Below are 12722 nucleotides of genomic sequence, written 5' to 3' on the forward strand. Positions count from 1 at the left end.
CATCGGGGAATTTCGGAACAGCACAAGGGAAGGAGGGGGTTGATGCGCGCAATATGTGAATTAACACCATGAGTTTACAAACTGAGCTGTTCTCGTCGATGGGTAAGGGAGAGGGGATGCGGTATGACGGAGGTTGCGAATTGGGCGCATGGGCAGAACGCACGTCTTTCCCATGGTGCGACAGCCTCTCGGCTGACCTTCCCGGGAGCTATACCAGACGAATTACCAAGACCCATCGGCATGGTCCTTTTTTCCTTCTTTAGCTTTCCTCTCTTCCTTCCCTTCCCTTTCCTTTCCTTTGCTTTTCTCTTTTTTTATTTTGTTTTATTCTGTTTTTTTTATTGCTCATCTGTATCATATCGGAAGCAGACAGACAATAGGTAGAGGACGGACAGATAACTGAGGGGATCAAAACAAGATATCTGTAACACGACAAAGCAAATACTTTTCTATGCCTTCCCCACTCTACTGACGAGGGCTCAAGGCTGTCTTTACTTCCACTGGCTCAAGCTTGTACTTTCACTATTGGTGAGGCGGTGCGGGAGCGGAGGGTTTGAGGTTTCTCGAAAAGGCACCAGCCATTGCACGATTGACCCAAAGCGCACGATATACATCCCTCTGCTAATGACTTGACCCTATTGGTGGAATCGTTTCTGTGTTTTCTCATGATCATGGTGTAAAGATTTGAAAAAAAAAAAACACATTGTTATCATTACTCTGGCGAACTGACCGTAGGGAATCCCAGCGAGTTTCCTGGAACCCAAGTCACAATAAGGGGAAACAAAGGTGGTGGATAATAGGATGATATCCTAGCGCCCATATGATTTGAGCAAACAAAACAAAAAGTCAAGGAAATTAGAAAAGAGACCGAAAAGAGAGAGAGAGAGAGAAAAGTCATAAGAAAAAAGAAAAGAGGCTCTGCCAGTAACATGTCATCTCACGCTAGTACACATGGTTCCTTCTTGCTACTCATAATATGGCTATTTATGCCTTCTTACAGCTCATCGTGCTTCTCCTTATCCTCCTTGGTCTCCTCCTTGGTCTCCCCGGTGGCGGCGGGGGCAGCCTCCTCGGCAGCCGGCGAAGCGTTGGCCTTGTACTTGCCATTCTCCTCGACGAACTTGATGAGGTCGTCGATGGTGCGGGGGCCCTTGTAGGTGACGGGAGCCTTCTTGTCACCGGCGGGGTAGAGCTTGATGGTGGGGAAGCCCTGGATCTCGTCGGGGACATCGTTCTGGGTGGCGTCGACCTTGGCGATGACGACCTTGTCCTTGAAGTCGCTGGCAGCGTACTGCGAGGCGAGGTCCTCGTACTTGGGGGCCAGGGCCTTGCAGTGTCCGCACCAGGGGGCGTAGAACTCAATCAGGACATCCTTGGTGTCGTCGAGGACGATGTCGGCGTAGTTCTTGGCGACGACGACCGTGACGGGACCCTCCTGGGTCTCGGGGATGGGCTCGGACTTGACGCTGGGCTCAAGCTTGCCGGCGACAAAGTCGTCGGCGAACTTGGTGATGGCGTCGAGGGTGATGTCGGAATCCTGGTCGAACGGAAACTTCTGGTTGTCCTCGGTGTTCTGGATGGCAAAGGCGGGGAACTTGTCGCCCTTGAGGTTCAGGTTGCCGGCGTGGGCGCCGAAAGCCTTGGCGTCGATAGTGCCAAAGTTGATCTTGCCCTTGTACTTCTCAGCCACGGGGCGGATGGCCTTGCCGAGCGACTCACGCTCCTCTTCAGTCTCGGCAAAGATGTAGGCCAGGGGGATACCGGCAGACATGTAGCCGGCGTACGTCTCGGGACCGATGACGCCAATGAGGGGGGTGGCCGACGTCTTGGCGAAGGTGGCGATGGCCGTCTCCTCGAACTTGTCGGTGAAGACGTCCTTGCCCTCGTCAAAGTCCTTGTACAGGACGATGGCGGGGGCCTTGACACCCTCGGCCTCGGCAACGGCAGCGTCGCCGACGCTGCCAAAGATGTAATCGTTGCGGAGAGAGCTGGCGACCTTGGAGAAGGCCTCGGCCGAGGCCTTGTCATCCTCGGAGACGTAGGCGACGAGGACAACCTTGTCGGCCGTCTTGAAGTCCTCGAGGGTGTCCTTGGTCAGGACGGATACGGCGGGCATGGACTGCTTTACCATGTACGAAGTGATGCTGTAGGCAATATCGCATCAGCCTCCTGTTTCGCCCCCGCCCACTTCCCGTCCGGGAAACACCTAGGAAACTTACGCAGGAGCCTTGCGCTGGCCAGTGTAGGGGCTGACATCGTCGAGGCCACGGAAGACTTTGAGGGTAGGGTATCCCTCGACACCCTGGCTCTTGCAGAGTTCGGCCTCCTCGGTGCAGTCAATCTTGGCGACCTTGATGTCCTTCTCCTTGAGAGAAGTGGCGGCGATCTCATACTCGGGGGCGAGGGCCTTGCAGTGGCCGCACCAGGGAGCGAAGACTGTACGACACCAGCATCGGTCAGCCAGCTGCACACGCTAGCATGCCGGAGAAGAATCGTGTGCGTCGATCCATGCGGTAGTCAAGAGTAACTTACACTCTGCGAGGACAATATCGTTAGCCTTGATGAAGTCGTCAAAGGTGTCCTTGGTCAGCTGGTGAACATCGGACGTTCCCTCAGCGTTCGCCATAGACGCGAGTACGGCCATGAGGCCGTAGGCAAGCTGCTTGTGAAGCATTGTGGCTGCGTTTGTGATCCGGTGACAGAGAAGGAGATGCTCCGAAGCACAACCGGGATTATACGAAAGGGGGACGAGGAAAGAGGATGGAAGAATGAAAGAGAGAGGGGGGGGGGAGGGGGGATGATGCAGCAAAACGAGACGTAGAGGACAGCTGGGAGATTTTGTAGCCACTTGTACCTTTCCACGCACAAGGCTGGGCTTTTTCGGGGGGGTTGCTCAGCCAGTGGCCATCTGTCACTGGCCAATGTGGTTACTGATCAGACTTGGGAAGGACAGGTGGAGGCGGCAGACGGGAACTGAGCCAGCGATCCTGAAGCTGGTGGATAAGGCCTGCTCCTTACGGGCGTACTCCTCCGCTGTAAACAGTGGGCTGGCGTGAGGCGTCGCAGAGCACTCGTGGGTGGTGGGCCGAAGAGAACAAGTGTCACCTTCTTTTGTCACCCGTTCCCATATTACCGGTCTCCAGCTGGACGGAGCCTACGGAGGAACGGTACGGTGGTGCACTCGTTTTATCATTACCTACTAGACGTATGTGGGGAGCGCGCTAGGTGGTCCTCTGAATGGCGAACGGCCCCTAGGCGCGTAACGAGGTACGACGCATATCGCTTAACCCGCACTCTTTACCTGCTTTGCCTCCCATACACCACGCCACATTGTGATCTTAACCCCAACCCCCCCCCCCCCCATCCCAAATTCCGTTCCTCGGTCCGATCAACCAACTAAACGTGGCTTCACGTCACTCTTTGCTGTTTCTGTTTCTGCTTCTTCGTCCACGTCGCAATCTACCCGACTAGTATCGAAAAAGAGTGATGACACGTATTTCTATTTCTTAGCATTACAAGTATGTGCGATTTGGTAGATGCCAGAAGCACGTATCGTTCACTTCATGGTAGTGGTACGCATGCAGTCTTAAAGTGTCTTTTATTACTAGTAACAGTAGTGTTGGTGTGACACTGCCGTCCAGGAGGGACAGGATGAAGCAAGATGACGCCATGAAAAAGAAAGAAAAAAAAGAGCAACAAAGGGTATTATATCTCACCAGGTCGCAAACCCCAACATAGAAGAAACAAAGAAGAGAGCAGTCTCTTGGTACGTGCCCTGTGTCCTTTTCCCACCCGATAAGCAATTCTATGCACCCTTCGCCAGATGCATCTCCCCTTTTTTCACTTATTTCCCCTTTCTCATCTGAGCGCTGGCAAAGTTACGCAGAGCCTTGAGAAAGACTTGGTAACCGAAGGACTCATTATCCTTGAGGCAAAAGATCTCCGTGAGACGGATCTGCCACGGCGGGTACCCAGAGAGCTGGACGTTGGGTCCGAAGAGGATGAGCAGGTCCGGCTCGGACATTATCCCCTCGGACAGCTCGTTATCGACCAGCTCCAGGGTGATATCTTTGGGGGACAGCTTGCCCTTCTGTGACATCTCGGCCAGCGTCCTCGTGAGGTCGACGACCGACTCCCTCCCGTCCTGAGCCGAGATGAGGTGGAGTCTCAGGTGGCCAAGGGTGCTGTTAACATCCGTGGACGAGTAGCCTTCCCTGTGGGGGGACGAGACCGAGAGAGTCGGGTGCTCGCCGCCGTAGTAAAAGGCAAGCTTCTGGATCGTGGCCTCGTAGACGCGGGGCATGTGCTTCTTGAGAATACCTGTGGAGTTTCGTCAGACCGTGCTCTGGTTGCCCTGTCTTCTCTTTCGTCCCGACTTACCCGTCTTCTCGTATATAGACAGCATGGGAATGTGTGCACACGCACACCAGGTAGCTAGTTCGGCCGTCTCGTCGATCAGCCGGTCGAGGTCGGCCGTCACCCTCGGGTTCTCCGACTTGAGGATGGCGCTGAGGTGCTTGGGCTTCTTGTTCAGGTTCATGACATCCCTCTGGATGTACTGCGGCGTGGCGTGGTGGTAGTACAGCACCGAGGACACCTGGTAGCAGACAATGTTCCATGACTGGCGAATCCGAATATAGAGCGAGAAGATCCCGTGCAGGATGGTCAAAACAAACACATGGACCTGGGTCCAGGCAAACTTGCGGATGCCTAGACGTGACGACCGCTGCTGGTCGCCCGACTTGTTCGATATTCTGGGTTGGCTCAGCTCCGGCAAAGCATTCTGCGCGAGGCATGTCGTCAGTATAGCTGTTCACATCATGCATGACGCGCTTGTTTGGATTGCTATGCTCTTACCCTCATGATGCGTCGCTTATCCGCATCGCTGAGGAGCTTGTGGTCATGGGCTTCATCGGCCCTGTAGACCTTCAAATCTCGGGCAGACAAGGGCATGGTGGGCGATTATGGAAGCCTCGAGAGGCTGGCTGACAGAAGACGTTGGATGGCACAGCACGATCGGTCGGTCGGGTTCGTTGAATAAGGCTCGTCGCGTGTGGACGAGGTGGTTGAAGGGAGTGGCGGGATGAGAGGGAGCCACCCTGGATCCTGGGTAGGGGGAGAAGGGGGGGGGGATGTGGTGTAAAATAGGAAGACGGGCGATGTTGGCTGACGCAGAGCTCTACACACGGCGGCCAAAAGGGCTGTGTGTGGCGGCTTGGGGTGGCTGTGATGCGATGTCCGTCGTCTTTCTAGTCGACGAACAGCTCGGCAATGACGAAGCCCTCCTAATAATGCCCCACTGAAGAAGGCGTCCATGTCGAATACGGCGTAATACTCACTGGGGCTTGGGCGTCCTGCCGCCCGCACCTGGGCTGTTGCTGAGGGGCTGGCTGGAGCCGCCCGCCAATTGAGGCCACGGAACGCTGCGTGTGGTTGCGCCACATATCTAAGTGATCCTCGCCCTTGGTGCAGTGGTGCTTAGCTGTGACTTTTCTCAGTGGGGCTGCCATAGTGGCTGATGCTGTCTTTTACCCGCTTGCTGGTCGCAAGTCGGTCCTATGTCCATCGTCACGCACACGTCTAGTCTGGCAAACGTGAACAGCATCCCCCATCTATTCCTCACAATAATAACCGAGCCCGACTTCTCCATCCGGTACGCTAGGGGAACGGCTCTTGGGGAGTCGGGGTTCCTAACGCACATGTAGTCCACACATATCGTGGTCTGTGTCGCTGGAAATCTCCCACATCCATCCTCCCTCCCTCCCTCCCTCACTCTGTTCCCCTCCTCTCCTCACCAATCATGGAGCGCTCAGCTTCGGGGCCCAAATCCCTCTTTCCTAAAGGGCCCAGCTTTACCTTGGACAACTTCTCCAACAAGGATTTCATCGTGCGCGACTTTGTCGACAGTCTCGCGGAAAGCGCCGTGCCCATCAATCGCCGGTCAGGTCCCGCCCAAGCTGCCTTCGACCCCAAACCTCTTATCCGGGCGTTTGAGAGTGCGTTTCCGCCCCCGAGACCTTGGCATAGGGACGACCCGAGTAACAAGCAAGCTTTTCATCATGGGCATACGCTAACGACTGCGACTCTGTAGGTGCACTCTCCCAACTCGGCCAACTGGGCGAGGAGCTGCAGGAGAAGGAGACAGATCTCCTGACACAAGTACGGCGTGCCGAAATTCAACATGATCAAACCCTTGAGGCTCTCGGAAATAAGCTTGACCAATCCATGAGCTCGTTTGAAGCCCTCGACGGGTCTCTGAACGCGGGAACCATCAACGAGTTCGAGCCAGGGAACAAGACGGACGGTGGTGGCAACGTTGCCGTCCAGATTGGCGAGAAGCTCGAGGACCTAGACCGGAAAAGGCGGCGGGCGCAGGACACGATATTCCTTATACAATGCTGGAACGAGGTCAGCGAGTCGGGCCAGCTCACGTCGCTGCAGGATATCCAGCGTCAGGGTGGCTCGGAGAACAAGATCCGATGCGCCATCATTGCGCGGCAGCTGATGAGGATCAGCCAGCGGCTAGACACCACCGCCTGGGGCAATGTCAATGGAGGGCGGAATGCAAAGGCGCTCAGCATCAATGGTGCCGCCAACCCGCCCAAGGCGAATACGCGCGAGGCGATTGAAAAGTTCTCGGAAACTCTGGAGCAGGACCTCCTGCAGCAGTTCAACAACAGCTACAGGCGCCAGAACTTTGATGACATGATGGAGTGCGCCAAGGTCCTGTACGACTTCAACGGCGGTTCCAGCGTCATTGCCATCTTTGTCAACCAGCACCAGTTCTTCATTGACCGCGACCAACTCATCGGCGACGATGTGGCTGCTGACGGCGAAACGTGGGACCAACTGGCCGATCCCGATGCCGAGCCCCCGGGCATTGACCCGGCCCTGCAGTCGCTAGTTGACGAGGTCAAGATTGTCATGCAGGAGGAGTCGTTCATCATCAAACGGGCCTTCCCATACTACGAGACAGTCCTGATCAAATTCATCCAGCGTGTCTTCCAGCAATCTATACAGCAGCGATTGGAGAAGGTCCTGGACAAGGCCGACACCATCTCCTCGCTCGCCTTTCTCAGGTCTCTACACTCGTCGAGGGCCTATATCAGCTCCCTCATCGAGGACCTGAAGACGCACGGCCTGACCGAGCACCCGGAGCCCTGCTCGGCCCAGATTGCCCAGACGCTGGACCAGCAGGTCGAGGAGCTCTTCATCCCCTACCTGGTGGGCAACTCATATATTGAACGCGAAAGAAGAAGCCTCGAGGAGACGTACAACTCGCTCCTCTTCAAGTTCACCATGTATCACTCGCGTAAGAAGAGGGGCCCGACAGGTTTCATGGCGTCGCTGGCGCAGCAGGGGACGCAGATCATGTCCACCGCAAAGGACGCCTACATCGAGAGATTAGAGTCATCAGATCTCACGCCCACGCAAAAAGCCATGATGCTGCGGGTTGCGGGTCTGAAGGACGAGGACAAGAAGAATGAGATTGAGCTAAGTGAAGAGGACGGCATGCTGAGCATAGCCAACGCAAAGCGCATGCTCAAGTGGCTCGCCGAAAGTGTGCAGCGCACCCTCGAGCTGGGGTCCCAGACGGACACGCCCAAGGACGTCAACATCCTGCTCAACCTCCTCCTCACCAGCATGGGCCAGGTCTACGTCGAGACAGCCCTCGACGCCGCCTGCTACCAGGCCACGTCGCTCGAGCACTGCAAGACAGAGCCGGACCTGTCATACCTCCCCGCGCTGCGGCCCGGCATATCGATCACGGCCATCATGGACCGCTTCATCTCGACGGTGCTCATCCGGCTGGCCGAGCCCAACACAACCGTGCGGCGGAGCATGGAGGCGCAGAAGAAGGTGACGGTCGACACCATCGAGAGGAAGGTCAACAACGTGATGCGCGTCTCTATCGACGTCATCGCCAACTGGGTGTCCAAGCTGCTCTCGTCACAGAAGAAGCAGGACTTCCGCCCCAAGGATGGCGAGCTCGAGTCGCTCCAGACACCGACCTGTCTGAGCATCTGCACTTTCCTAGCCCGCGCGAGCCGGCAGGCGTCGCAGGCCATCGACGGGCAAAACGCCGACAAGTTCTTCAGCGAGCTGGCCCTGGCGATACTACGCCTGCTTCTTGAGCACCTCAAGAAGTTCCAGGTCAACGCCACGGGTGGTCTCATGGTGGCCCAAGACACGGCCAAGTACCTGAGCACCATGCGAGAGTGGCCCCTCATCAGGGAGGTGGGCACGTCGGTGGAGCTGCTGACGGAGATTGGATCCCTCTTTATCGTGGGCCCCGAGGCATTGCGCGAGAAGACACGTGCTCTGGCGCCGGGTCCGACGGCGACGAGGGGTCACCTCAGCAAGGCCGACTTCAAGGCGTTCGTCCAGCGGAGAGACGACTCGGGAACGGCAGGTATCCAGAGTGTCCTGTCCGGGCTGTGATGGGAGTTGCCGTCTCCAATCTTCATGCTCCCGGTGCTGGTCAAGGGGGATGGATGGATGGATGGAGTTATATATATATATATATATACGATGTATACTTGCCGCTCTTCATGAATGCCATGCTAGCTTTTTCGTTTCTTGGAGACATGATACCATGTGGTCACCTCGAGCTGCGGACTCTGGTCCACAAGCTAGAAAAAAAAGGCGTCTTCAGGGGGGGGCGTCTTCCCCGGTGCATAGCCGCGTCGATGCCTCGTGTGTTGATCAGAACTCCCTCCGGAGCCCGCCGACTTGACCGGTATGCTGCTCAATCTTGTCATCGAGGAAGTCTATCAGCTCGACCATGCTCCCCAGCCTGTTGAGCTGCGCTCTCTCCTCCCTGCTGAGCAGGGCCTTCTTGTCAGAGCTCATGGCGGGGGAGCACATGTCGTGCACGTGGTGGAGGGCGAGCAGAAAGGGCAAGGGAGCACGGGCGGCGTGGTACATGAAGCGCTCGACAGCCTCCCAGGGGCAGGTCGCGTTGCCGGCAAACATGGCCGGGTTGGAGAGCAGGCCGCGGGCGGACATGAAGCCCGACAGGCCGGTGTTGGCGGGAGTCGGGTGCGCGCGGCTGCCGGCCCCACCATCACGGGGGAGGTTGTCGTCGAGGGACATGGTCTTGGACGGTCCAAAGGGGAGACGTCCGAGGTCGAACACGTCCCCCGAGAGGAGGATAGGCAGGGTGGACGAATACTTTGATACCAGCAGGTCGAGGGCCTCGGTGCGGATAGGGATGGTGGACGGCGTAGACCGCGTGCGGGGGTGGATGGTGATCCAGTCGACGTTGCGGCTGTGCGGGTGCCCCACCACCGTATCGATGAAATCAACCGTCTTGCGCAGATCGTCGTGCACGCGGATCTTGACGCTCACGCTCCTACCCTTGGGGCTGTCGACGTCGGCATGCTTCTCCACGGCCCAGCCGTCCCGGCGTAGGCCCTCGCGCGTCTCGACCACCATGTCGCGCACCAGTTCGCGCCGATTCATGAGTGCGGCGCCCAACGTCTCGGCGCATGCCCACGACTGGGGGCAGCCGCAGTTGAGGTCCACGCCGTTGACAAAGGGGGCCGCCAGACGGGAGGCACGGCTGATTTCCAAGGGGCTGTTGGCGCCGAATTGGAGGATGGTGGGGGGTTGAGGACCCAGTGTCGACATGGTTAGATCTATACGTACTCAGCCTTTTTTGACTCCCTCTCGATACCATGAGCCAAAAAAAATAATAAAAAATCTAAAAATAAAAGAGAGAGAGAGAGAGAGAGAGAGAGAGATGAGGAGATGATGGGGCCTTACCCCCGTCCCGAGCAAATGCGCTCCTGTTAAACTCCTTGGCGAGAATCATGGGTGTCCAACAGAGATCGGTGCCGTAGTAGTGGACCGTTTGGCGGAAGGCGAGCTACAGATGTGGTACCCTTCAGTCCGGAATCCCGAGGACAGGGGGGAGAGAAGGAGGACTGACCTTGGAGTATCGCACCATGGGAGCACATGCGTATAAGAATCTGCCCTGCTTCTTGGCCAAGTCGAACAGCTTGAGGGGACTTGGGATGACCATGTTCAGCCTCGAGAGATAGCATACCCTGTTCTGGATGTCACCGGTAACTTACTGGGTTGAGTCGCCATCGCCGCAAGAGGGGACCATCTTCGGTCCTTGCCCTAGGTTAGTCATGCCTCCCTTGAATTCCATACCGAGAGATCTGGGCTTGTGGTGAATGAGGTGAACGAGGTGAATGTCGTGGGTTTTTTTTTTTTTCGAGGCTATTGTGTTTATTTTTTTTCTTCCTCTATGGCGGGGGAGGGGCAAGAGAAGGAAGAGAGAAAAAATACCGACTACAGCCCACTACTCACTTTCCTTATTTCAGACAAGGCTTCTACCCTGTTACTCTTCTACGAGTACAATCTTACGAGCACAAAGAGTCATATCGACGGCAAATAGACAAAAATGTGCTCATTTCAAAAACAACCGTCGCCATGCACATTCTTCTAAACGTACACGTTCTAGTTCACTGCGCTTCTAGACGGCCCAGCCATGTCTTCATCTTCACCCCCCGACGCCAAATAAACTGTCGGTGTCACTCTCAATCCCATCCAGCTCCTTGCGAAGGGGCTCCGAGGCGAGACGGACCTCTGCGTCGCCCCCCCAACCTACCACCCCAGCAGACTTCAGGTTGGCGGCCGTAGACTCGTCGGGAAATCGCCTGCTACCGTGCTCGGGCCTCTCGCGCACGGTTCTTGATGCGCTCTAGGTCGTCGTCGGTGCAGCAGCACGTCAGCCACCGCCTGCTGCACACGTAGCAGAACTGATACGAGCACCGGCACGCCTCGCGGTGCTCTACCAACGCCTGGCATCGTCCGCACCGCTTCCATCCCTGCTCTTCGGCCAGCCGGTTCGTCAGCCGCACATCGTCGTCCTGCGGGCACATCTTCCCCCTGTGCGATGGGGCCCGGCAGGTGACGCACGTCCGGTGTCCCCTGCCGCATCGCCCCTCGCCATCCCGCGGCTTGATGCGGTCTGGCGGGATCCACAGGCTGCATGACGGACGGCCGCAGTACAGCCGATCTCCCGCTGGTATTCTCCACTCCCTCGATCGGTCCCGAAGCCGCTTCCGGAGCGTCGGATCGGGGACGTGTCGCAGGATGGTGCGGAACGGTATCTCCTCGAGACAGCACCTGGGCGGCCACTGCTGCCCGTTCCGCACCGCCGTCAACATCAGGGCTGCGAAGCACTCGTAGCAGTAATTGTGGCATGGGATCTCGACCGTCTTGCTCGCGGGGAACCTGTCGAGACACGAGACGCATCCTCTGCTTGCCACGACTCGTCAGCGTGCCATCAGCACAAGAGAAGTACAGCAGAGGAAGCAGGCATCTACTTGCACACCGGCAGGCTCTCCAGGCGCATCCAGACCTGCATCTGTCGAGATGCCGGTGATTGGCCTTTATCGGACAACCAGCACACAACTAACAAACAAATGGACAGATACAAATACAGCCACACGCACGCGCGCACACACACTCTCCCCATCCCTCGCCCCTCCTCTCCTCTCCTTCTTCCCCTTGCGTCTGAGCGTCAAGAGAAAGACGGCCTCAGGGTAAGCCACCGGCAATCGGGGTCGGCTACAGCTGGCCGGGAACGCCTAGGATGAGTCTTCCCCCACCGTCCTTGTCTCTCGGCTGCTGCTTCCGCTAAGCCTGGGCGTTTTTCTCTTCTCTTCATCTTTCCGTCCCCCCTCTCTCGAGAGGGATGTAGCTGGGCGTCGAGATCAACCCAACAAAGCGGCGGTCCAGTAAGCCACGTGAAGTCCCCTGACCTTTTTTTTCGGTATTTTTTTCCCCGTTGTTTCCGTCATTGTATAGGTAGAACGTCCGAGGCTTAGGGACGTCTTATTTTATCCAATTCGGTATGTTGAAGTAGTTGACGCCGCACTTTTCGTTTGAGAATTGTCATGTGTGCATCGAGAACACGTAGAAGGACCGAACCACACATTCTCATCATTGGAGGAGCAAAATAATAATAAAATAAGATAACAAAATGATAATAAAAGAAGAAGAAAAAAAGACGCAGGCCATGCAACCAAGAGAGTGTGAGTGTGCACGCGTATCCTCAGAAATAATATGATTCGTCTCCGTACCCGTCCATCTGCTCTCATTCTCCAACGCTGGAAGTGGTCGCTGTCCGCAGAAAACGGGGAAGATTGAGAGCCGGTTTCGGCGCTGACTGGAACTGCCGAGTCGGAAAAAAAAAAGTGCAGCAAGGCGACGCCCCGGGTCGGACGGATCTGGCCCGTAGGAGGCGGCACTGCCGGAACTGGCTTCCTTTCCTTGAGCCTTGGATCTCGCCCACCATGTTCCTCGAGGTGAGGTGGTCTGCTCATGTGCGCGGAAGAAGGCTTTTCGTCTTCAATGCATGCGATCTCACGTTATCAGTGGTTGGCACACAAGACTGTGTGAGGTCGGGCGTTGAGGCTGCGAACCGAATCATGTACAGGTCCGACATCACACCGTACATACGTATCGAAGAACGGAGATTGAGGGGTTATGTCGAGGAGGTGCATACAGAGACGACACTGTCTCGGTCGCCGAGCGTAGCGCAGCATCGAAGGAACGGAACGGAAATTGGTAGGGTCACAGAAGGTCTTTGTTTGTAGGAGAGAGAGAGAGCGAGAGGGAGAGAGAGAGCGAGAGGGAGAGGGAGAGCGAGAGGGAGAGCGAGAGGGAGAGCGAGAGGGAGAGAGAGAGGGGGCGGGGGGGGG

General features: G+C 56.6%; 4 protein-coding genes across 4 annotated transcripts; 1 reads left to right on the forward strand and 3 right to left on the reverse strand.

Moving 5' to 3' along the window:
* Positions 1-994: 994 nt before the first annotated feature.
* GMORB2_6946 (protein disulfide-isomerase A1) lies at positions 995-2674 on the reverse strand (the record flags this gene model as incomplete). The annotated part of the gene is made up of 3 exons (XM_035468911.1): positions 995-2144; positions 2220-2436; positions 2533-2674. The coding sequence occupies 3 exons, from the start codon at positions 2672-2674 to the stop codon at positions 995-997; spliced, it is 1509 nt and encodes a 502-aa protein (XP_035321291.1).
* A 1170-nt stretch (positions 2675-3844) lies between these two features.
* GMORB2_6947 (dehydrodolichyl diphosphate syntase complex subunit NUS1) lies at positions 3845-4953 on the reverse strand (the record flags this gene model as incomplete). Its single annotated transcript, XM_035468912.1, has 3 exons — positions 3845-4320; positions 4381-4783; positions 4858-4953. The coding sequence occupies 3 exons, from the start codon at positions 4951-4953 to the stop codon at positions 3845-3847; spliced, it is 975 nt and encodes a 324-aa protein (XP_035321292.1).
* An 847-nt stretch (positions 4954-5800) lies between these two features.
* Positions 5801-8442, forward strand: GMORB2_6948 (exocyst complex component 5; the record flags this gene model as incomplete). The annotated part of the gene is made up of 2 exons (XM_035468913.1): positions 5801-5996; positions 6092-8442. 2 exons carry the CDS (start codon positions 5801-5803, stop codon positions 8440-8442), a joined length of 2547 nt encoding a protein of 848 aa, XP_035321293.1.
* A 264-nt stretch (positions 8443-8706) lies between these two features.
* On the reverse strand, positions 8707-10114 carry GMORB2_6949 (tRNA-dihydrouridine synthase 4; the record flags this gene model as incomplete). Its single annotated transcript, XM_035468914.1, has 4 exons — positions 8707-9641; positions 9769-9871; positions 9935-10052; positions 10080-10114. The coding sequence occupies 4 exons, from the start codon at positions 10112-10114 to the stop codon at positions 8707-8709; spliced, it is 1191 nt and encodes a 396-aa protein (XP_035321294.1).
* Positions 10115-12722: the final 2608 nt, after the last annotated feature.

Source organism: Geosmithia morbida, assembly GCF_012550715.1.
Source record: "Geosmithia morbida isolate 1262 chromosome Unknown scaffold_7, whole genome shotgun sequence".
NCBI classification, from domain to species: Eukaryota; Fungi; Ascomycota; class Sordariomycetes; order Hypocreales; family Bionectriaceae; genus Geosmithia; species Geosmithia morbida.